This window comes from Chiloscyllium punctatum, chromosome 36 (genome assembly GCF_047496795.1).
Source record: "Chiloscyllium punctatum isolate Juve2018m chromosome 36, sChiPun1.3, whole genome shotgun sequence".
Classification (NCBI taxonomy): Eukaryota; Metazoa; Chordata; class Chondrichthyes; order Orectolobiformes; family Hemiscylliidae; genus Chiloscyllium; species Chiloscyllium punctatum.
Window position 1 is genome coordinate 60438153 of NC_092774.1, and position 23766 is coordinate 60461918.

General features: G+C 45.0%; 1 protein-coding gene across 1 annotated transcript; it reads right to left on the bottom strand.

The window, feature by feature from the left end:
- On the bottom strand, nucleotides 1-23281 carry LOC140460108 (uncharacterized). Its single transcript, XM_072554508.1, has 3 exons — nucleotides 23123-23281; nucleotides 15554-17061; nucleotides 1-580 (listed from the first exon to the last, which is right to left on the bottom strand). The coding sequence occupies exons 2-3, from the start codon at nucleotides 16651-16653 to the stop codon at nucleotides 1-3; spliced, it is 1680 nt and encodes a 559-aa protein (XP_072410609.1). The 5' UTR covers nucleotides 16654-17061; nucleotides 23123-23281.
- Between the last annotated feature and the right edge of the window lie 485 nt (nucleotides 23282-23766).

Here is a 23766-nt window from a genome sequence, read left to right on the forward strand (position 1 = left end):
TCAGTCCTGGGGGTGACCCTCAGCAGCGTTACCGGCAGAATCTGATTGTTGGGAGCATTGGTGCCTCCGCTGGTGCTTGTTCAAGCTGCAGGACATTGTGAACCTCTGCCCACACTCGGGGCAGGCAAACGGCCTCTCCCCAGTGTGGACCCGCTGGTGCGTCAGTAGAGTGGAGGAGACAGCAAAGCCCTTCCCGCACTCGAGGCAGGTGAATGGCCTCTCCCCAGTGTGGACCCACCGATGTGTCAGCAGGTGGGAGACCTGGGTAAAGCCCTTCCCGCACTCAGAGCAGCTGAAGGGCCTTTCCCCAGTGTGGACCCGCCGGTGCTTCAGCAGGTCGGAAGAGCGTGTAAAGCACTTCCCGCAGACAGAGCAGGTGAAGGGCCTCTCACCGGTGTGGACCCGCCGGTGGGCCAGCAGGTCAGAGGAATCGCTGAAGGCCTTCCCACATTTGGGGCAGGGGAAGGGCTTCTCACCGGTGTGGACCCGCCGGTGAATCACGAGGTGGGAGGAGCGAGTGAACACCTTCCCACAATCTGGGCAGATGAAGGGCCTCTCCCCTGTGTGCACCCGCTGGTGCCTCATCAGGGCAGAGGAATCATTGAAGGCCTTCTCACACTTGAGGCAGCTGAAGGGCCTCTCCCCTGTGTGCACCCGCTGGTGCCTCATCAGGGCAGAGGAATCATTGAAGGCCTTCTCACACTTGAGGCAGCTGAAGGGCCTCTCCCCTGTGTGCACCCGCTGGTGCCTCAGCAGGGCAGAGGAATCACTGAAGGCCTTCCCGCATTCAGGACAGGAGAATGGCTTCTCCCTGGTGTGACTGCGCTGATGTGTCACCAGGGCAGACGGGACAAGGAAGCCTTTCCTGCAGTCGCCACACTTCCATGGATTCTCCATGGCCGAAGCTACAGTTCCAAACAAACGCGTGAATGTCCCCTCCCTGCCTTGAATTCCTCTTTTCAGCCAGATAACTGATTCAGGCTCCACACTCAGTGCGTTGCTGTAATAGTAGGGTCTCTCTTCCAGTCCCACTGATGCTGAAAACGTACTGAAACAGGAACCAATTGGATCATAGTTGAAAATTGTTGCAGTCCCGATGGATTGAGTGGCTCACAAATGCTGGAGAATCAGAGTCGAAAACTATGGGTCAGGCAGCATCTGGGGAGCAGGAGAGTCAATGGTTCAGGCATAAGCCTTTCATCTATTGATTTTGAAACTTCATCTTCAGATCAAATACTCTGAAAAGAGATTACAAAAGTCATCACTGTCAGTCCAGGGTAGAAATTCAGAACTAGCAATTCTACTTTCTGCAGAACATTCTCTCTCTCTCTCTCTCTCTCTGTTCTCACTCCATTCTAATTCTCCTCAAAGTGCTGATTCAGGATCTGACAGGGACAGAAGAGCAAAACAGTCACAACTGACACCTCTTTGAATTTTGGATACCTCCACCTGAAAATTAATATCTTCCACGACATTGGGATACTGTTGAGAGTGAGCAAGTCTGATGTTTGGAAGCAAAAATATAATGTGTAAATTCAGGATGAACCTACAATGCAGCTTCTTGACAACCAATCAGACACAAAATGGTTAACGTGCCCCCACGGGGGTGGGGGAGTTTTGGAATGAGACATCAAGGCAACGACACCAGAGAGAAATTGAACAGACTGGCGTGGCAAACCAGAGTCATCCAGATATACAGCACAGAAACAGGTCCTTTGGTCCAACTGGTCTATGCTGACCAGATATGCTCACCGAATCTGGTCTCATTTCCCAGCATTTGGCCCATATCCCTCTAAACCCTTCCTATTCATAAACCTATCCAGATGCCTTTTAAATGTGTCATAATTATACCAGCATCTACTATTTCCTCTGGCAGCTCTTTCCTTACACGCGCCATCTTCTGCATGAATTGCCCCTTAGGTTCCTTTTAAATCCCTCGTCCCCTCCCCAGGCCACCTCACCCTTAACCTATTACTCTATAGTTCTACACTCCCAGAGAAAAGACCTTGTCTATTTACCCCATCCATCCCTCTCTTGATTTTATAAACAATGAAAGCATCAACGGCTCAGGGCGGGGATGGGGTGGTGGGGGGGTGGGGGGGGGGTGGGGGAAGAAGCCGAATGTGCTGCAGCCAATGCAGAAGGAGAGGACACAAAACCTTGAAGCTGCAATGAGGAATACTGCATGTGCTGTACTTGTACCTGTTGATTTTATTTGTGGGAATCAAGTGCATTTTAAAAATAAAAACAAACAAGATATCTATCCCTCCCCTTTCCCAATCTCCCAATGCTGTCCTGGATACAGAGTGAGAGAATTGGGAGCAGGACTTGGCCATTTGAGCCTGCACCAGCATTGAACAGATCATAAGTGGATATGAATATACCTACAGCCAGGTGGATAGATTAGGATTTCTTTCACTGGAGCAGAGGAGATTGAGAGGTGACCTTATAGAGGATTATAATATCATGAGGGTTACAGATGAGGTGAAAGGCAGGTGTCCTTCCCCTGGGGTTGGGCTTTCAAGATTAGGGAGCAAAGTTTGAAGGGGAGAGGAGAAAGATTTTAAAAAGACATGAAGAGCTCCATGTTTTTCTCACAGAGAGTGGTTTGTGTGTGGAATGGGTGTCCAGAGGAAAGTGGATGCATGTACAGTGACAATGTTTAAAAGACATTTGGAAAAGTACATGAATAGGAAAGTTTCGGAGGTATATAGGCAAATCACTGGCAGATGGGACTGGTTGGGTTTGAGAAATTAGTCAGCATAGACTAGTTGGACCGAAGGGTCTGTTTCTGTGCTGTATGACCCTGTAGCTGTTCTGTACTGGTCTTAAAACCATTTTCTTGGAAATCCAAGATGGCGGTGGTTTAAGTGGTCTGCTGTGCTGGGCTCTGTGCCATACCCCCAGCAAGGTGGACTTTTACCCCTCCCCCCCCACCTCATTAACCATCTGTAGGAGAAAAGAATTGCTAACATGAACTTACTGAACGTCTGGAGCTGCTATAATTGTGGTTTGACAGCTTTAGGACCAGAATGAAAGCAAATGAAGGAAAGAGGCTGACAGGGGTGCAGCAGGCAGGGCACTCCCCTTCTGCATCGGGGGTGCCTGGAGCCATTGCTCAAATTCCCAGGGCAGACCATTTGGGTTTAATGGGGCAGCAGCAGTTACTCTCGGAGTTTGCCAAACTCTGAGATAAGATTGAAGCAGCAGTGGAACCACTACCTGCCATGCTGGAAAAGCATAAACAGGAAATTCAAATGTTGGCCCGAAGACAATAGGCAGCAGAGGAGAGGACCGTGGCATCGGAGACCGTGGCGGAGGTCTCAGGAGGAAGGATCTGAACGCTGGAAGACCAGGTTCGGGTCCTTCAGGAGCATGTGGACGACCTGGAAAACTAAAATAGAAGAACAATCTTACAGCTCGTGGGTCTTCCGGAATGCGATGAAGGCAAAGACCTTATTGGATTCCTGGGGTTGAAGTTGAAGTCGGGCTTGTTGAGTGTGGAGCGGGCCCACCGGATCGAAATGCTCAGGTCCAGGTCGGACCCGCAGACCCGCGTGGTCCTAGTGCGCCTCCTGCATTACAAAGTTAAAACAGTTCGTGATTGAAACAGCAAGAAGACTGGGAAGAGGTCCACAGACTTTAATGCACAAAGGCTCAAGAATAATATATTTTCAGGACTTCTCAGGAGCCTGGATTAAGAAAAGGGCATTTGATGAAGTGAAGAGAGAATTAAGGGATCTGAACATACAATATTCCTTGAGGTCCCTGACCTGATTGCATTTCACTCATGGAGGGACGGTATATAATTTTGATTCAGCAGAAAAGGCGATGGACTTTGCGAATTCTCTGAATTAAAGAAATCGAGTCAGGGTGAAGGCGGGAGGGACATCATTACAGACAATGCTACTTTTTTGCCCCTTTTTGTGGTTCTCGGCTTTATACGTTCTGCCCTGACAAAAAACTGGAATTATTTAGTATATCGGTCAGTTACGTATTGTCTGGGGCCTTTTTTTTACTGCTGTCCTTTTGTTTTTGGATTGTGGGTGGCTATACCTGTACTTAAGATGTATGGAGAAGGGGTGTGGGGAGATGGGTAGCCATGTTAACTCTCAGAATGTAAATAACATGTTTTTTTTCAATCTGTGAACTGCCTGGTGTTTGGGGCACAGCCTCAGTGGAAAGGAGCCAGGATGGTGGAAATGTTGGGGTTTGGGGAGGTGGGGGGGAAGAGATCTCTACATAATTGGGGGTTATTTGAGCGTTTGCTTCAGTTATATGTGGTAGTTAGATTTTTATTTATCGTAGTTTTTAATAGGAGCAGTTTTTAGACTTTATAGAGTTAATGTCTTTGTTGCTCACTGCACCTCGGATAAGCTTCCTCCTCATGGGAAACCATGGGCTGCCCTGGATGACCATGGCTACTGAGTCGTTCAGGTGGTGCACTTGGAATGTAAAAGGGAGCCATTCCCCCATTAAAAAGAAAGAAGGTGCTGTCAAGCCTCAGGAGGGAAAGGGTGGACACATTTAACTGATAAGGAACATCTGAAACTGCAGCAAGGAGGTTATGATAGGGTATTCTTCTCCTCCTTTAGCTCCAAGTGTAGAGGAGTGGCTATACTGGTAAGAAGGAACCTCCCTTTCCAGGTCATTGAGCAAATTAAGGACAAACATGGACTGTCCGTCATTCTTAAAGCTCTAATACATGGAGAAGAGTATGGCGTCCTGAATGTGTATTGTCCCCCCGGTGCACCCTCTTAAATTTATAATTGATGCAGTTGCTAAATTAATGAGTCTTGGGGTATGCCGCATGGTCATTGGAGGGGATTTTAATCGCCTAATAGATCCCGAGGTAGACAGGGTGCCAAGGGGCCAGGCAGGTACACCCGCGCAATCTCAGCAGTTGGTGGACATGTGTGAGGAGTTGGGATTAGTGGATGTGTGGAGACATCTCCACCCTAATGGAAGAGACTTTACTTTCTCTTTCAACCCACACAAGTACCACATGGGAACTGACACTTTTTAATGCCATTGGATTACTTGGACAGAACATTGGCTTGTGAAATTGGCAATATAGCTGTCGGAGCATTTGCCAGTGTATTTTGAAGGTAAAATCAAGAGTGGTGGAATGGATGCACAGCATTGGTGCATGGACCCATTCCTGTTAAGGGATAGCAAATTTGTTGAGTAAATCACAGGAGTTCAGAGCCTTCTGGGATATCAACTCGGGTACGGCCAGTAATTCGGAAATACTGTAGAAGGCCACTAAGCCATATTTATGAGGCGTGATTATTTTTTATTCAATGACTAGAAGGACGCAGAGGAAGGAGCAACAACAGTGTTGGAGACCCGTCTGCAGAAAGCTGAGGAAGTATATTATAATAGGACTTCACTGGTCAAGCTGCAGCTCTCCGGGCTGCTCCCAACTCATTGCACACACTGGGGAAAAAAAGGTCTGCTTTGCGCAACAAAGATTGTTTGAATTTGGAGATAAGCCACGTAGATATCTCACTAGAAAGAAAAATGCTTCTCAATCTATTATGTCTGTTAGAGAGAAGGCTGGCACAGTTACTCGTGAGTTAAAGAAGATTAATGTTAGATTGAGGGAATACTTTGCAGAGTTATATCAGTCAGAGGGTGATGAACACAGTACAGCGAGAATGCAGGCCTTTTTTGAGATCCTGCACCTCCCTAGTATAAACGCGGAACAGGTTTCCTGTTGAATGGGCCTATGACGATACAGGAGGTGCATGAAGCAATAAAACATCTCCAAGGTGGCAAAGCACTGGGGTCAGATGGATTCCCAAGTGAATTCTATAAGGAATTCATAAATGTGTTGGTGGAGCTACCTCTGGGGATGTATAGCTATTCATATGCACAGGATTATCTTCCGCCCTCTCTTAGGGAAGCTAATATCTCCCTCATTTTAAAGAAGGGGAAAGAGCACAAAGAATGTGCTTCATACAGACCCATTTCACTGTTGAATGTAAATTTTAAAATTCTACCCAAGACGCTGGCCCTGAGGTTGGAAAAGGTGTTGTTCTGTATTGTGAAAGAAGATCAGATGGGCTTTGTTAAGGGCCGTAGCTCCTCCAACAATATCAGGAGGGTACTGAACATGGTGCAGGTATGCCAGCAAAGGTTGATCCTGGGTTCAGTGGCCTGCCTAGATGCAGAAAAGGCATTTGACTAGATAGAATGGCTATACCTGTTTGGGGTCCTCAAGTGCTTTGGTCTGGGGACAACCTTTGCTAGTGTTGTATAATGATCCTAAGGCAGCAGTCATCACAAACGGCACTAAGTCAGATAACTTTAATCCTGGGAGAGGTAGTAAACAGGGGCGTCCTTTCACCGCTGCTATTTACCTTGGCAATTGAGCTGTTAGCTGAGGCTATCAGGAAGGACCCTGAAATAGTGGGGCCAGGAGTGTGAATGGGGGAACATAAGATTACCCTATATGTTGATGATGTCCTTTTGTTCTTGGCCAATTTGGAGGAGTCCGTTCTTCGATTGATTCAAACAATTAATTTATTTGGCAGTTTTTCGGGCTGCAGGATCAACTTTACAAAATCAGAAGCCATGCCGATGGGGTGGGGAGGTGCCTATTCTGAATTAGTGGAGGTGCCTGATCTGAAGGATGGAATGTAGTTCCTGTTTAGATGGTCGTCAAAAGGGTTTTTGTATTTGGGAATTTCTATTACCCCTGCCTTCCACCAGCTGTATAAAGCTAACTATGTACAATTACTGCAGAGGATAAAGCAATTTTTGCAGAGGTGGGACGGATTACCATTATCATGGTTAAGCCGAATATCTCTGATTTAAATGAATGCTCTTCCTCGCCTGTTGTACCCCATGAGAATGCTCCTGTTGTTGCTCCCCAGATGAGTCTTACTGAGGCTCAATGGTTGGCTAGGTTCTTTTATTTGGTGTCACATGTGCCCCCTAATTAAGTTTACCAAATTGCAGCTCTCACAGGGTGAGGCGGAGTGGACCTTTTGGACTTGAAGAGATATCAAATAAGCGCTTTCTTAGCATATGTGGGTGACTGGGCACCGGGGGACTCGGGGTCGATTTTTCTTGACGTTGAAGCATTGCAGTCAAGATGTCCCCTCGTTAATCTATTATTCATTGATAAGATGAAATCCGAGACTGAGCAGTGTAAGAGTACAATCATTTTAAAAACAGTGAAAGCCCGAGGATAATGAGGCAAGACAAGGGTAATTGGCTGAAGACCTCGCTGATTACCCCACTGGTGGCAGCCCAAGGATTTAAACCTGGGGCAATGGACTCCGGCTTTAAGTCATGGGAGAATAAGGGAATTTTCTGTAGGGAAGATTTATTCGAGGGTTAGGTCTTGATGTCATTTAGCCAGCTAAGTCAGAACTATGCATTGTCTAATAGGGATGTTTTCCGGTACTTTCAGCTAAGGGATTAAATACAGAGGAAGATCACACTCCTGGCTCAGCATTACAGGTCAAATGTGGAGTAAAGAGTACTCTGGTGTACAGGCGCTCTTTCAGTTAGTACGTTGTATCATTTACAGAAGGGGATGTGGAGGGACTGTCTAGGATGTGGAATCAGGAGCTAGGATAGGATATTTCATTAGAACTATGGCAAGATATATGGGAAAATATCAGGAAAATTTCAATATGTAACAGCACAGGGCATGCAATTGAAAATTTTACACAGGGCTTATGTGGAGCCAGAGAAGCTAGCTAAGTTCAAGAGAGGAGCATCACCAGAGTGTCTCAAATGTAAAATTAGTATAGTCACTCACACACTGCTATTGGTCATGTTGTAAGATCCAGAGATGCTGGAGTGCTATAGTAAGGGAGCTGAAGGACATCCTGGGGGATTGAAGTTAAAGTGAATCCGGTATTTCTTCTTCTGGCGTTGCCAAATTTGCCTTCTGTCAGAGAACACAGGAACAGACTGTGTAACATTCTTACGCACTGTGCAAGGAAGAACATTTTAATTAATTGGACGTCAGAAAAACCCCCAGGGCTTATGTGGTGGCATATGCTAGTGATGGAACATCACCCCCAAGATGACCTCACAAATATGGTGCACCACAAAACAGTAGTTTTACAAGACGTGGCAGCCCTTTCTAAATTATATTGATGCAGACTGATCAGCAGTATCAATTAGAGCTGTGGTATAGCTGTGGGAATCAGTGTGGGCGCTCATGGGGTCCTGGGAGGGCAAGGCTGGGTGAAAAGAATACGGGTACAATAACTGGTGCTCCAATGGATGGGAGCCTTAATAGAGATGTGGTGAGCAAAATAGAATAAAGTAATGTGATAGAATTCAAATTAACTTAAATTATTTTTCATTTTATTTTTATTCAATTTGATTGTAGTTTAGTTTAAGCTAAGTTTGTTCTAGTAAAATAATAGGTAGCTCATTATTAATAGTATCACAATATGATATTCTCGTACTATTTTTATGTATTTTGGTATTGTTCTCTTTTGTATATAGAGGTGTTGTGAGAGATTTGAAACAGTTTTGAATGAATATATTTTTTAAAAAATATTTCTTGCCTTCCCCCATAACTATTTTTGACACCCCCTGCAATGGCACGTGAACTCGCTGGTGCCTCCACAGGTGGCAGGAGTGGGTGAAACCCTTCCCACACTCTGAGCGGCTGAAGGGCCTCTCCCCAGTGAGGACCCGCTGGTGGGTCAGCAGGGTGGAGGCCCGAGTAAAGCCCTTCCCGCACTCGGGAAGGAGTGATGGCCGAGTGCCATTATTGACTGGACTATCAACCCAGTTCCGGGGACTCCCAGGTATGAATTCCGCTGTGGCAGTTGGTGGAATTGGAATTCTGTCGGAAATCTTGAGTTCAGAATCTATAAATGAAACCATTTTCATGGTTGGGGGGGGGGGGGGGGGGAATCCCATCTCATTCACTCACATCCTTTTGAGGAAAGGATTCACTCAGTCACCCTCGCTGTATCCTTTACCTGGTCTCACCGACAGGTGACTCCAGACCCACAGCAGTCTTGTTGACTCTACACTGCCCCAAATCTCCAACCACCCTCCCCCAGCAGATGGGCTGGGAGAATCTTACATGGAGACAGGGTCTGGGTTGAAATTGCTGAGTGAGGCAATACTTCCTCTGGATTAAGGTTGTACCAAGGTTCCAATTACAAAGGGACAACTTGGTGGTTACCAGTAGTAAAGGAAGTGAGGTGGGGTGGTGTATGCACACTTTGACCCGGAGTTGTTTAAAAAGCAGCTACGTTTTCCATGCCTTTTTACTGGGGAATCGGAAGCTGTAACAAAGTTGTGTCATAATAAAGGTTACCTGAACTTACCGCCGGGCTCAAGCTCTCATTAAAAGCTTTGAGCTCCAGGAGGTTTTTGTTTTAAAGCTCCTCATTTCTTTCAGCCTCCTGCACTAAGTTTCCAATGTCGTGTATCAGATGGAGCAGTGAATGAGGAGCTAGTATCGTTAGAAATTGTAAACGTTTCAGGAGTGCAGGTACTGTGTTGTTACATCAGCGTTGTAAAGCTTACTGGCAGCACCGGGAGGGGTGGGCTGTATTCATTAGAAACGATATGGAGGAGCTGGTATTGGACTGGGGTGGACAAAGTTAAAATTCACACAACACCAGGTTATAATCCAACAGGTTTATTTGGAAGCACTTGCTTTCGGAACACTGCTGCTTCATCGGTTAGCTGTGAGAGGTATGAATAAAGGTGAGGGCTTGCATTTTCCTAAAACAAGGAAAGGCAGGACTTGTACAGTTAATGGTCGGGCCCTGGATCATGTTGTGAAACAGAGAAATGTTGGTGTGGAGGGGTATTCAGATACATCGTTCCTTGAAAGTTGCATCATTGGTGGACAGGATGGTTAAGAAGGTATTTAGCACCATTGCCTTTATTGTTCACACCACTGCGTATAGGAGTTGGGACATCATGTTAAGGTTGTACAGGATGTTGGTGAGGCCACTTCTAGAGTACGGAGTACAGGTCTGGTCACTCTGTTATTGGAAGAATACTGTGCTGTATATTTCTATGACTCTATAAAAAGAGCCATTACAAATTTGATGGACCAAACAATTGCCTTTTGAGAGATATAAATGGGAGCATCAATATTTTAAACTTCCAATTTTTGTTCTCCTCCCAAAGTCTCTGTTTTGTCAGGGGACAGTGTAAGCCAGTAGGCCTTGCAATTCAACCTCATCTTATCCTCACCCACTATTCAAGGGAAATTAAGGGATGATGAAAAATACTGGTTTTACCAGTGATCCTCTCATTCCATGAACAAATAAAACAGATTATGATGCTGCCATCACTGCATGTGTCAGAATTAAGTGATCAGAAAAATTCTGAACTCCCACTACTCACAGTTTGTGCACAATGCCATCATGTCTACTAATTCTGATCATTTCAATTGATATTCAGTCTTTCCACATTAAGAGCAGCCACGGTTTATGTTTCATTGGCAATTCTACATGTTGACTTTCTATTATAACAACGGCAAAGAGATGGTGATATGTATTTAATCTTTAGATTAGTTGTGTCATTTAATTGTGAAACAGATTGAAAATTCACAACTTCACCAAATGCCAAAACATTTATTTTTTTAGGATGTTTGGGCACGAGCACTGACAAATAAAATATCAAAGAATTACAAAGTTATCAGGAGAGATACATATCTTGTTTAACCAAATACATTGGCAGTGCAGAGAATTTCAGCAAAGTGCAATAAATATTCACTGTGTACCCCTTATTCAACTCATTCAAGAATTTCAAATTGAGCTTGAGGTAATTCAAGAGCAAATGGCAACATTTGTTTGTTAATACACTCACCGTAATCTCTGAAAGAGTATTTTTATCAAAGTCACAATGTTTAATCCCAAACGGAGCAATTAAGTGCAAAGTTACTTTTAACCATTTAATAAAAGACTGCAAATTTTATTTCCGATGAAAAACAATTTTATTGTTTTGATAAGATATATTAAACAAAATAGCTTTCCTGGGTGTCAATATTTACAACAGTTATGCAGCTATTATTCGGCAATTGACCAACTAATTGAAATAATTTCAGAATAAATTAGCTGCTTCATTATAATACATTAAGATATTTTAATAAAGTCATGAAAAGGAAACCTTTAACACAAAGTTAAATAAAATACAAAACCATCTTATAGAATTCAATTCAAATCATATCTGTTGAATCACAAAAAGATGATGCTCAATGTACCAAATGACAGACAATCACTGGTAATGAAGGAAAAGCATTGTAAAGAACATATATATCTCAATTATATCTTAAATGAATATCTACTCTGTCTTAGACATTAATGACTGAAAATTTTTTGTCAAATTGAAAACTACAACAGCAAAGCTTTAGAAAATCCATCACTGAGCCCAACCTCGAATCAGTGTTTTTTTTCAGGAAATCCTTTTCAGATTTCAGGCTTCTCCAGCTACAATTAGCACAAAGGGAAGGTTAGGCACAGTGTGGAAAGGATGAGCAATAGCAATATCTTGGCTCTCACCCAAGTATTCTCCGAAGAAGAAAAAAATGCATCTGGATGGGGATATGAATAAGGAAGGAATCAGAGGGATACGGGCCAAATGCTGGCAAATGGATCACTAGATTACTTTAGGATATCTGGTTGGCCTGGACTGAAGGGTTTGTTTCTATGTGCTCATTACAGATACTCCTCTTCTGTGATCCCCAGTCATCTCTCCATACCAGCTGTACTTTTCATGAAATAATTTGACAATTGTTGACTTCTATCAACCTCTTCAATCCTGAGAAACTTCCTCTCTCTGCAAAATGTGCTTCACGTTGGCAAATTCAATCCTCCTCCGTTCCTCAAGAACGCACTTTATAATGTGCAATGTTCTCAATAGCTGTTTAACATTCAATGGGGAAACTGTTTTCAGTCCAACAGTTAGACAGAATTTCTCTGAAATGTTTATGGCAAATGCACTGTCCCATGAGAGCTCGTAGGGCCAGTTAAAATGCTTTTAACAGCCTTTTCTTTAAATTTCCCTGCCTTCCCAATATAGAAATTTTCTCCCATAAATTATTTGCCCTGAAAAGATCCAGCAGTAAAATGATTCTGGAGCAATCAGTAAAAATATCTCAGTTGGGTTATCCAAGGTTAGAAATGGAAGAACACCTCTCTTCAAGGTTACAGTTCAATTTGCCCTTTCAGCATTCCTTGAAATTAAGGTGTTCCATCATAGTGTTTAATTATGATCCATTCAAAGCAGTATCTACTCTCATCTGAGTGCAGAACCAACTCAACTGACTGAACAAGCAAAACAACTTTTCTGTATGTACTTTAGATGTGACATCCTCGCTCTCTCTCTCTCTCTCTCTCTCTGTTGACCCAACAGGATTACCAGGACTATTGAGTAATGATTGCTGATCTACAGTTTGCTTCTGCTGGTTAACAGAAGCATTTAATAACTGCTAGCTTGGTCATCCACAAAGTCAAAGAACACACTGTTCACCTGTGCCTGAGCAGAGGATAAATTTCACTTGGAACACATCACAAAATGACAACTGTTACAAGTCCCACAACTCATGAGTTTCCATGGACAAAGTTGAAAATCACAACACCAGGTTATAATCCAACACGTTTATTTGGAAGCACTAGCTTTTGGAGCACCGCTCCTTCATCAGATGGTTGTGGAGAATGAGATCATGATCACGGAATTTATAGTCAAAGGAGTCAAGTATTATGGAAATGTGATATATTAAACAATTTTAGATTAAATCTTTCATTTTTTAGAATGGGTTGCTTCTCTTTGGTTTGTTAATCCCAGAATTTGGTTTTAATTACCTTCTCAAAAATGCCATTGAAATGCAGAGCTTTTTGAACAGAGGTGTGAATTCTATGTGTGTCCCAATGTCCAGTCAGACTGACATTTTTCTTAGAAAAGCTTTGTACTTAAATTACATTCTTGAGAAGGTAAATTATAGATTAGGGTGGATTGGCAGTGCTAAATTACCCACAGTGCCCAGAGATGTGCAGGTTAGGGTGGATTAACCATGGAAAATATGGAGTAAGGGGGTGTGTATGGATGGATAGCAATATGGAGGGCCAATGTGGAATAGATGGGCCGAATGGCCTGCTTTCACATTGTCAGGATTCTGTGACCCTCCCCAACAAAGGTACATTTTATCTGCATCTATCCTGTCAAGCCCCTTTCAGAATTCTACTGATTTCAATAAGATCACTTCTGGTTCAGAGAGATATACAGCACAGAAACAGACCCTTTGGTCCAAATCATCCACTGATTCACAAACTGAACTCGTCCCACTTGCCTGTACTTGGCCCATATCCCTCTAAACCTTTCGTTTCATGTACCCATCCAAATGTCATTTAAACGTTGTAACTGTCCCTGCATCTACCACTTCCTCAGCAAGTTCATTCCTCATGTAAACCACCCTCTGTCAAAATGTTGCTCCTCAGGTTCCTTTTACATCTCTCTTTACACCTTAAAAAAAATGTCTCCCAAGTTTGAGCTCCCCTACACTAAGAAGACCCTTTCTATTCACCTTATCTCCACTCCATGATTTTATAAATCTCAATGAGCGCACCCCTCAACCTCCTGTGTTCTAGTGAAAAAAGTCCCAGCCTCTCCTTGCAACTGAAACCCTCCAGTCCTGGTAAATCTTTACCAAACCCTCTCTAATAGTATTCTTCCTCTTACAGGGTCACCCAGAGCTGTACTCAGTACCCGGAAAGTGGTCTCACCAACATTCTGTACAACCTCAACAAGATGTCCCAACTCAATGGTGTGAACAGTGGAGGCAATGCTGCTGAATGCCTTCTTAACCACCCTGTCTAGCAGTGATACAACTTTCAAAGAACTATGTACCTTAACTCCCCCCATGTCTCTGTTTTACAACATGACCCAGGGCCCTACCATTAACTGTACAAGTCCTGCCCTTGTTTTAGCAAAACGCAACCACTCGCTTTTATTCATACCTCTCTCATACACACGCTCTCTCTCTCAGTCATATACATGTACATACCCCCCCCCCCGAACACACTCACTGGCTTATACTCCATCACACTCACACTTTACCAAATGTTCACACAGTCTTACGCACACTCGCATGCACAAACTGACATGCACACAATCACACTCTTCTCATTCACGCACAACTCTATGGGGTGAATTTGTATTGGCAGAATTATATTTGCAGATACATTCAATTTTGCTCAAAAAAACACAATCTGCAGCCAGCCAATCCATGTAATATTTTATAAATTCCTATTTTGGAAATAGAACCAGTCTGATTCAAGATTGGGATACTGATAGACTCGAAGTTCACACCTGTAATGCATTGTCTGAGCTAAGATATCACTTTTTTAAAAAATAAACCTTAAGTCATCTCAAGACTATGACTTAAAAGTAGTTCTGGGATTTACGTATTAACGAACTAAAACCTGCAACCCATTCTAAAAGATGAATGGCTTAACAGCACTCTAGGTTTGTTCAATATATCCTATTAGTTGCATGACACTGTGATTTTTGCTATGAAATATGTGTCTTATGATCCTGCTCCACAGCTACCTGATGAAGGAGCAGCGGTCCGAAAGTTAGTGCTTCCAAAGAAACCAGTTGGACTATAACCTGGTGTTGTGTGATTTTTAACTTTATCCACCCCAGTCCAATGCTGGCATCTCCACATCATATCTCGTGAACACAGCCCACACCTCCCGGTGCTGCCAGTAAACTTTACAATGCCAATGAAACAACGCACTCTACACTCCTGAAAAATTTACAATTTCTAATGATACCAGCTACTCATTCACTGCTCCATCTGATACATGGCATTGGAAACTTAGTACAGGAGGCTGAAAGAAATGAGCAGCTTTAAAACAAAAACCTGTTGGAGCTCAAAGCTTTCAAAGTCTGAGCCCAGCAGCAAGTTCAGGTTACCTTTATTGCGACCCAACTTTGTTACAGCTCCAGATCACCTCAGCAAAAAGGTGTTGAAAACGTAGCTGATTTTTAACTGTTCAAGGTCAAAGCACCCCTCTGCCACCACCCCCCCAACACCACTTTCTTTCCTATTGGTCACCACTAACTTGTCCCTTTGTAACTGGATCCTTTGTACAGCCTTAACCCAGAAGAAGTATTGCCTCACTCAGCGATTTCAACCCATACCCTGTCTCCAAGTAAGTTTCTCCCTGCCCATCTGCCGGGAGGGAAAGAAGTGGGGGGAAACAGGTGGAGTCAACTACACTGCTGTAGGTCTCAGTCACGTGTAGGCCAGACCAGGTAAAGGATGCAGCTGGGATGACTGAGTGAATCCTTTCCCACAACAGCAGTTTCCTTCCCTAAAAAGGATGTGACTGAATCAGAATGGGGCTTCCCCCCGACCCCGCCCGATGGTTTCATTGTTAGATTCTGACCTCCAGATTTCTGACCGAATTCCAAATCCGCTATCTGCTGCGGTGGGATTCAAACCTGGGAGTTCCAGAACTGGGTTGATAGCCCAGTCCATAATGGCACTCGACAGTCGCTCCTTCAATCCCCCTGCGATGGCACGTGAACTCCTTGGTGCCTCCGCAGGGTGGCTGCCCGGGTAAAGCCCTTCCCACATTCGGGACAGCTGAAGGGCCTCTCCCCCGTGTGGACCCGCCGATGTTTCACCAGGGCGGAGGAATCGCTGAAGGCCTTCCCACATTTGGGACAGCTGAAGGGCCTTTCCCTCGTGTGGACACGCTGGTGCTTCAGCAGGTCAGAGGAATTGCTAAAGGCCTTCCCACACTCGGGGCAGGGGAATGGCCTCTTCCCAGTGTGGACCCGCTGGTGCTTCAGTAGGGTGGAGGAATCGCTGAAGGCATTCCCGCACTTGGGACAGATGAAGGGCTTCTCCCCGGTGTGGACCCGCTGGTGCGTGCGCAAGTTGCCCATCTGAGTGAATCCCTTCCCACACTCAGGGCAGCAGAAAGGCTTCTCCCCAGTGTGGATCCGCTGGTGGATCAGCAGGACCGACGCCTGGGTAAAGCCCTTCCCACACTCGGGGCAGCTGAAGGGCCTCTCCCCTGTGTGGACCCGCTGGTGCTTCAGCAGGGTGGAGGAATTGCTGAAGATCTTGCCGCAATCTGTGCAGGGGAAAGGCATCTCCTGTGTGTGGACCCACTTGTGGGTCTGAAGGGCAGAGGAATCGTTGAAGGCCTTCCCACACTCGGGGCAGCTGAAAGGCTTCTCCCCAGTGTGGACCCGCTGGTGCGTCCGCAACTTGCCCACCTGAGAGAATCCCTTCCTGCACTCGGAACAAGTGAATGGTCTCTCCCCAGTGTGGACCCGCCAGTGGGTCAGTAGGGTGGAGGAGGTGCTGAAGGCCTTCCCACACACAGTGCAGGAGAATGGCCTCACCCCCGTGTGGACCCGCCTGTGGGTCTTCAGGTCAGAAGAATAGCTGAAGTCCTTCCCGCAATCGGGGCAGCTGAAGGGCCTCTCCCCCGTGTGGACCCATCGGTGCCTCAGTAGGGCGGAGGAATTGCTGAAGGCCTTCCCACACCTGGGGCAAATGAATGGCCTCTCTCCGGTGTGACTGCGCCGATGAATCTCCAGGGCAGATGGAGCACGGAAGCCTTTCCCGCAGTCGCCACACTTCCACGATTCCTCCACGGGGTGGGATTCCTCAGGTTTTTCCATGGCCGAAGCTTCAGCTGTACACAAATGCTTTTAGAGCCCCTCCTGACCGTGAATTCCTCTTTTCAGGCTGAACAACTGTTTCTGGCTCCACAATCAGTACGCTGCAACAGTAGGGACTTTTATCCAGTCCCACTGATGCTGAAAACATACTCAAACAGGAACCAAAAAGCTTTGCTCCTTCTCACAGAATCACAGTCAAAAATTGTTGCAGTCTCGATGGATTGAATGACTGTCAGACATTGACAACAAAGTGAGGACTGTAGTTACTGGACAGTCAGTGCCGAAAAGCGCAGTGCTGGAAAAGCACATCTGGTCAGGCAGCATCCGAGGAGCAGGAAAGTCGACATTTCAGGCATAAGCCCTTCATCTGTTAATTTTGAAACTTCCGTCCTCAGATCGCCAAATACTCTGTAAAAGGAGATTACAAAAGTCATCAGTGTCAGTCCAGGGTAGAAATTCAGAACAAGCATTTCTACTTTTGGGGGAACGTTCTTTTCTTTAGTTATTCCACAAAATTGAAAGCACCATCTCACTCTCCCCCCTCTGTTCTCACATTAACATCCCTGGGAAGTGGGGGGAAAGGAGACATCAAAGCATTAACACCAACACCAGACAGAAACTGTATATATGTTCGTAGAAAGCCAGAGTCATAGAGATACACAGCACAGAAACAGACCCTTCGGTCAATCTCTTCCGTGCCAACCAGATACCCAAAATCAATCTAGTCCCATTTGTCAGTACTTGGCCCATATCCCTCTGAAACCTTCCTATTCAAACACCCATCCAGATGCCAGCATCCACCATTTCCTCTGGCAGCTCATTCCTTACACACATCACATTCTGCATGAAAAAGTTGCCCCTTAGGTCCCTTTTAAATCCTCCCCCCACCTTAAACCTATTACCTTCTGGTTCTGGACTCCCCCATCCCAAGGAAAAGACCTTGTATATTTACCCTATTCATGCCCCTCATGCTTTTCTAGAAGTCGAGAAGGTCACCCCTAAGTCTCTGGCGCGGGAGGGAAAACAGCCCCATCCCATCCCTCCGTCCCTCCTCACCCGGGTAATTAAGACACATACCTGAGTTTGCAGAGTCTGCCCCCTCCCTGGAATCACTCCGGTTGCTTCAAGTGAACAGATTTTCCCCCCCACTCCCTCCCAGGATGAAGAGTTGCCCAGAGGGAGGGAGTTTCACCCTGAAACGGACAGGGCCACTTCCGCGTTATGACGTCATAGATGAAGCGAGGGGGCGGGGAAAGGCCGACAACAGCTCCGCGCACTGCGCCTGCGCTGCCCTGCAGTTTGCAATAGAGTAATCCCTTCTTTTCATAGAATTCCGAGTGTGGAAGCAGGCCACTCGGCCCAAGGAGTCCATCCCGACCCTCCGAAGGGTAACCCACCTATGTCCATTCCCCTATTGCCCTGACTAACGCACATCCCTGAGCACTACGGGTAATTTAGCTTGGCCAATCCAACCTAACCTGGACAAAGTTAAAAATCAAACACCCAACAGGTTTATTTGGAAGGACTGGTGTTAACAGCGCTGCTCCTTCATCAGGTGATTGTGGAGAATAAGATCAGAAGGCACAGAATTCATGGAAAAACATTACAGTGTCCTGCCACTGAAATGATATATTGAACAGACCTGGATTAAGTCTTTCATCGTTTAGAATGGGTTGCAGGTAACAATAATATGTAAATCCTAGAACTTCCTGTCAGTTACGTGTGTGCATGCATGCACGAGGGAGAGAAAAAGTCTCTTTCCGTGCTGTATATCTCTATGTCTATTTGATAACAGATGCTTTATTTACATTGGTGTAAATATTGTTGTAAGTCATAGCTGGGTACTAATAGATGTAAGGGAGAGAGTATTGCTCAAGTAGGGCACTATAAGAATCCTGGGAAAGCTCTATTTCTGGTTTACTTCCTAATGAACAAACATTTGGGGGCAGCATGGTGGCTCAGTGGTTAGCACTGCTACCTCACAGCACTAGGGACCTGGGTTTGATTCTGTGTGGAGTTTGCACATTCTCCCTGGGTCTGAGTGGGTTTCCACCAAGTGCTCCCGTTTCCTCCCACAGTCCAACGTTGTGCAGGTCAGGTGAATTGGTCATGCTAAATTGCCCATAATGTTAGGTACATTAGGTAGGGGTAAATGTAGGGGAATGGGTCTGGGTGGGTTACTCTTCGGAGGGTCAGTGTGGACTTTTTGGGTGGAAGGACGTGTTTCCATACTATAGGAATCTAATCTAATTAAGCACGAGCACCTATATACATTTAACTTTGTTTCATTTTTCTTGTTTGATTCCATGCTATGACTACACTCTTGTGTCTGATTGGTTTGAGAGACTGGGAGATTGTGGGTTGGGTCTCAATTCACTGAATTTTTTTTGTTCCAGAAGGTGTAAAGAGGTGGGGGGGGGGGTCAAAGCTTCAGCAGAAATCCAGCAGAGCTGAGAGCAGACCCACATTTTACTCTGTTGGAACAGGAAAATCAACAGAGCACAGAGAAACCAGGACCTGAAATCCGAGCTGACACCAGATTACCCTGTGATCAGCGCTTTCATTAGCACCTCTCCCACATTATCTTGCTTTCCATTTGACTACCCCCTCAATTTTCAGGATCCAATCCTTGTCATTCTGAAGCCATGTCTCCGTTAGGAGTCAGATCGTCATTCAATGTGTGCAGTCAATTCATTCGCTTTTGTTACAATGCAGCACACATTCAGACACACCGTTTTAGTTTCAATTTTTGTGATGTTTAGAATCCAATTTTGATTGCTGGTATATTTACTCTCCTTGTCCTTTTCTATCATTCTCTGATGTAAATTCTCCAGATCACGACATTGCTCACTGGCCTTGATTTGGATTGGATATGCTAAATTGCCCAGTGTCCAGGGATGTGCAGGTTCGGTGATTAGCCATAGGAAATGCAGGGACATAGTTCCATAGTAATAGAAGCAGGAGTAGGCCATTGGCTCATCGAGCCTGCTCTGCCATTCATTAAGCTCATGGCTGACCTATCCATCCTCTCAGCTACTCCTACCTCCATTGTCCCAACTACCCTTAATTGCCCTACCATTGCAAAAACCCATCCAACTGTGTCTTGAATATACTTAACGAAACTGCCTCTCCTGATTCCTTGGCAGAAAATTTCATAGATTCACTACTCTCCAGGAAAAGCAGTTCCTCTTCATCACTGTCCTAAATCTACTCCCCCTAATCTTGAGTCAGAGTTTCATCGACCAGCAGAAATGACTGGATAGGGTAGGGCTTCATCCCCACAGTTCAATGAATTCTCACTTTCCAAGATGTATTCACTCATTCAGTTGCTGTCTCACAAATAAAAGATTTAATTTGGAACTTTTTCTGTTCCCAGTCAAGGCAAAACATCTTTGAAAGCTGCTCTGAAAGTCCAGTCTCCAGAACCACACTTCTGCTTTCACCGAAGATGATTAGAGTCAAACAGCACAGAAACAGACCCTTCAACCCAACTCATCTGTGCCAAAAAGAAATCCTAAATTAACCTAAATCATTTGCCAGCATTTGGCACATATCCCCCTAAACCCTTCCACTTCATATTCCCATCCAGATGCCCTTTAAATTTTGTAGTAATTGTATCAGACTCCATCACCCTCTGTGAAAACGTAGCTCCTCAGGTCCCTTTTAAATCATTCCCTCTCACCGCAAACATATGCCGTCCAGTTTTGGGCTCCCCTACCCTGGGTACTCATCCTATCCTGCCCCTTATAAACATCTATAAGGTCCCCCCTCAACCTCCAATGCTTCCACGGAAAATTTTCACTGGCCTATTTAGCCTCTTCCTGTCTTAAACACTCCAACTCTGTCAACAGCCTTGAAAATCCTTTCTGAACCCTTTCAAAGTTTCACAACATCTTTCCTGTAGCAGGGAGACCAGAACTGAACACAGTATTCTAAAAGTGGCCTAACCAATGTCCTGTACAGCCACTCCATGACCTCCTAAGACTCACTTTCAAGGACCCATGAACCTGCACTCCAAGATCTCTCTGTTCTGACACTCCCCTTCACTGTGCCAGTCCTGCCTGGATTGTTTGACCAAAATGCAACACCTCACATTTCTCTGAATTAAACTCCATCTGCCACTCCTCGGTTCATTGGCCCATCTGATCAATTCTAATTTACAGCAAACTCTTTTTCCTCTCTTATTCTCTGGAAGCTGAAAATCTCCATCTCACACTCTCCCTCCATTCTCACTTTACTGAACCTAATCCCTGCTGTACCTCATCCTGAAGGGTCTGGTTCATGCTGATTAACAGGTGTCACAAAGCTAGTTCCTATTTTGACGAAAAGCTTTTCTCTGGCTCAAGGAGACTCTGTCCATGACATTTTTCAGAGGTAATAAACCGGCCAGGTTCTGATCAGTCTGGTTTGAACAGAGATGAAAGGGATTTTGAAAGGCCTTTTGTTTATATGTAAACAGGTGTGACTTCAGGCCAAATTGGTCAAGTTTTAGAAGTGACCTGTATAAAGAAAGGGGAGTGAGGTGAGCAGTTTTAGTTCAGTATTGAACTGGTTGGAAGTTCAACAGGGAGCTATGTGGAAACTCTCTCTCTCTTTTCCGCCTCTCAACTTCAACCTATAAGCATGTGTTCCATTTATACTGGTTTTCAAAGGGAGTTGGCTTATTGGGACCTGTTGTGTATATTCAGAACAGCATAACTGAGTCTAGTTGGCATGGTTGAGTTCTGTACGGGTTCTTTATTCTGATCTTCATGTTTCATTGTGTAATTTTGTGAATAAATTTTTGTCTGTTTTAAAATCTAGTAGTCAACCAAGCTAACTTACTCCAGGTAAGTTTCACTGTACACTTACCAAATCAAATTGCAAAGTTATGGTCTGGGGCTGCCTGCTTCAGAATGTTTTGAGTGGTCTGGCTTAGTCCATAACACAGGCCCACACTTTCACTCAGGGGAGATATAATTGAAACATACAAACATTGAAAGGCCTAAACAAAGTGGGCATTGGGAAGATGTTTCCATTGGTGGGCGAGACCAGACCTGAAAGAGACTAGAAAAGGAAAGACCTTTAAGAAGGGAGAAAAGGAGAAACTTTTCAGCCATAGAGTGGTGAATCCGTGGAATTTGTTGCAACATGAGGCTGTGGAGGCTAGGTCACTGAGGGTATTTAAGACTGCGATAGATAGGTTCTTGAGTATTAAGGGGATCAAGGGTTATGGGGAGGAAGTGGGAGAATGAGGTTGAGAAACTTATCAACCACGGTTGTGTGGTATGAGCAGACCTGATGGGCTGAATGGTCTAATTTCTGCTCCTATATTTTATGGTCTCTTGCTGTCTTGGACACAGTGAGAGAGAATTGGGAGCAGAAGTAGGCCATTTGGTCTTTTGAGCATGCACCAGCACTGAACAGATCATAACTGGATATGAATATACTTATATCTAAGTGGATAGGCTGGGACTTTTTTCACAGGAGCTCAGGAAGTTGAGAAGTTTATAAAACCAAGAGGGGTGTCAATGAGATGAGTGGCTGGTGCTGTTTCCTTCAGATGGGGGTTTCAAGATTAGGGAGCAAACTTTTAAGGAGAGAGGAGAAAGATTTAAAAAAGACATGAGGAACACCTTTTTTTTGGAGGAGAGTGGTTTGTGTGTGGAATCAATGTCCTAAGGAAGTGGTGGATATAGGTACAGTAATAACATTTAAAAGACATTTGGATAAGTACATGAGTAGGAAAGGTTCAGAGGGATATGGGCTAAACTACATGGGACTAGTTTAGTTTGTGAATATATTCAGCATGAACTAGTTGGACTGAAGTGTCTGTTTCTGAGCTGTATGACTCTGTAACTGTTCTGTCCTGGTCTTAAAACCATTATTTTTGCCTTCCCCCATCACCATCCACTTTTTTGTTGTTCAGAAATCAGATGAACGCAGGCTTGAATATATTCAATGGCCGCCTGATCGCAGAAAGCCATCCCAACTTCTGAACTCTTGCTAATATACCACATGCCTTGCTGATTGCTTGCTACATCTGTCTGACAACTGGCAGTGACTGGTGTGGAAGGATGTTGAGGCCCCTTTGTACATCCACATATCATTCCTGACGAAGGGCTGGTGTCCAAATCACCAACAATCCTGGTCCTCAGATGCTACCTGACGTGCTGTGCTTTTCCAGCAACACACTTTTCGACTCTAATCTCCAGAATGTGCAGCCCTCACTTTCTCCACATGCCCAATATATCACTATTTAAACAATGCACCTTTTTTCTGCATTTTATTCCACAGCAAAGGCAAAATCATTACATTGTGTTGATGCGTTTGCCAATGGAGACACAGACCTGAACCAACGCTTGCAGAATCTGTTCCCCCAACCCCCGATTCACCCCATTTCCTTTCAGTTGCTGCAAGTCGACAACTGAAGCTCAGAACTTAGAAACGAAATTGAAAATAGGGTGAGAAAAGAGAGTGCCGTACTCACAGATGTTGGACAGAGGAAGGAGGTTGCAATCTCGGGTGAAGTTCAATCTCTATCCAGAGAGAGAGAGAGAGAAGCAACAACAGCAACTTCCGAATTCAGACAATAGGGGCGCTCTGATTGGCAGGAGGATCAGTCTCCTTCCGGTCCTCCAGTGCTTCCTATTGGTCCATCAAAAGAAGGGCGCGAGCCGTGTGCGCGGACACCGAGCAGCTGGCGCAGTTTTTTTTGCTGACTCCGAGGAGCATGCGCAGTGCTCGCTGCCACAGAGACGCTGGAGATCCTGGAAGGTGGTATTACTGACAGATTTGAAGTGTCCAAATGCCAATAGGAGAAAAAAAGGCTGGAGCCACTTTCTTTTCCCCATCTGTGGCTCGACTTCTTAGCCCTTTTGCATTTTTTTTTAAGATTAGTTAGTGTGGAAACAGGCCCTTCGGCCCAACAAGTCCACACCGCCCCGCCGAAGCGCAACCCACCCAAACCCCTAACCTCACATTTGTTTGGCTGCTCACCTTTTGTATATCTTTTCCCCAGGGTTGGGGATCCTAAACGAGAGGGCATAGGTTGAGGGTAAGTGGGGAAAGATTTGAGTGACCTCGGATTAGAAAGAAAAAGTGTGAAAGTTAATTGGTCTTAAGAAAGGTCCT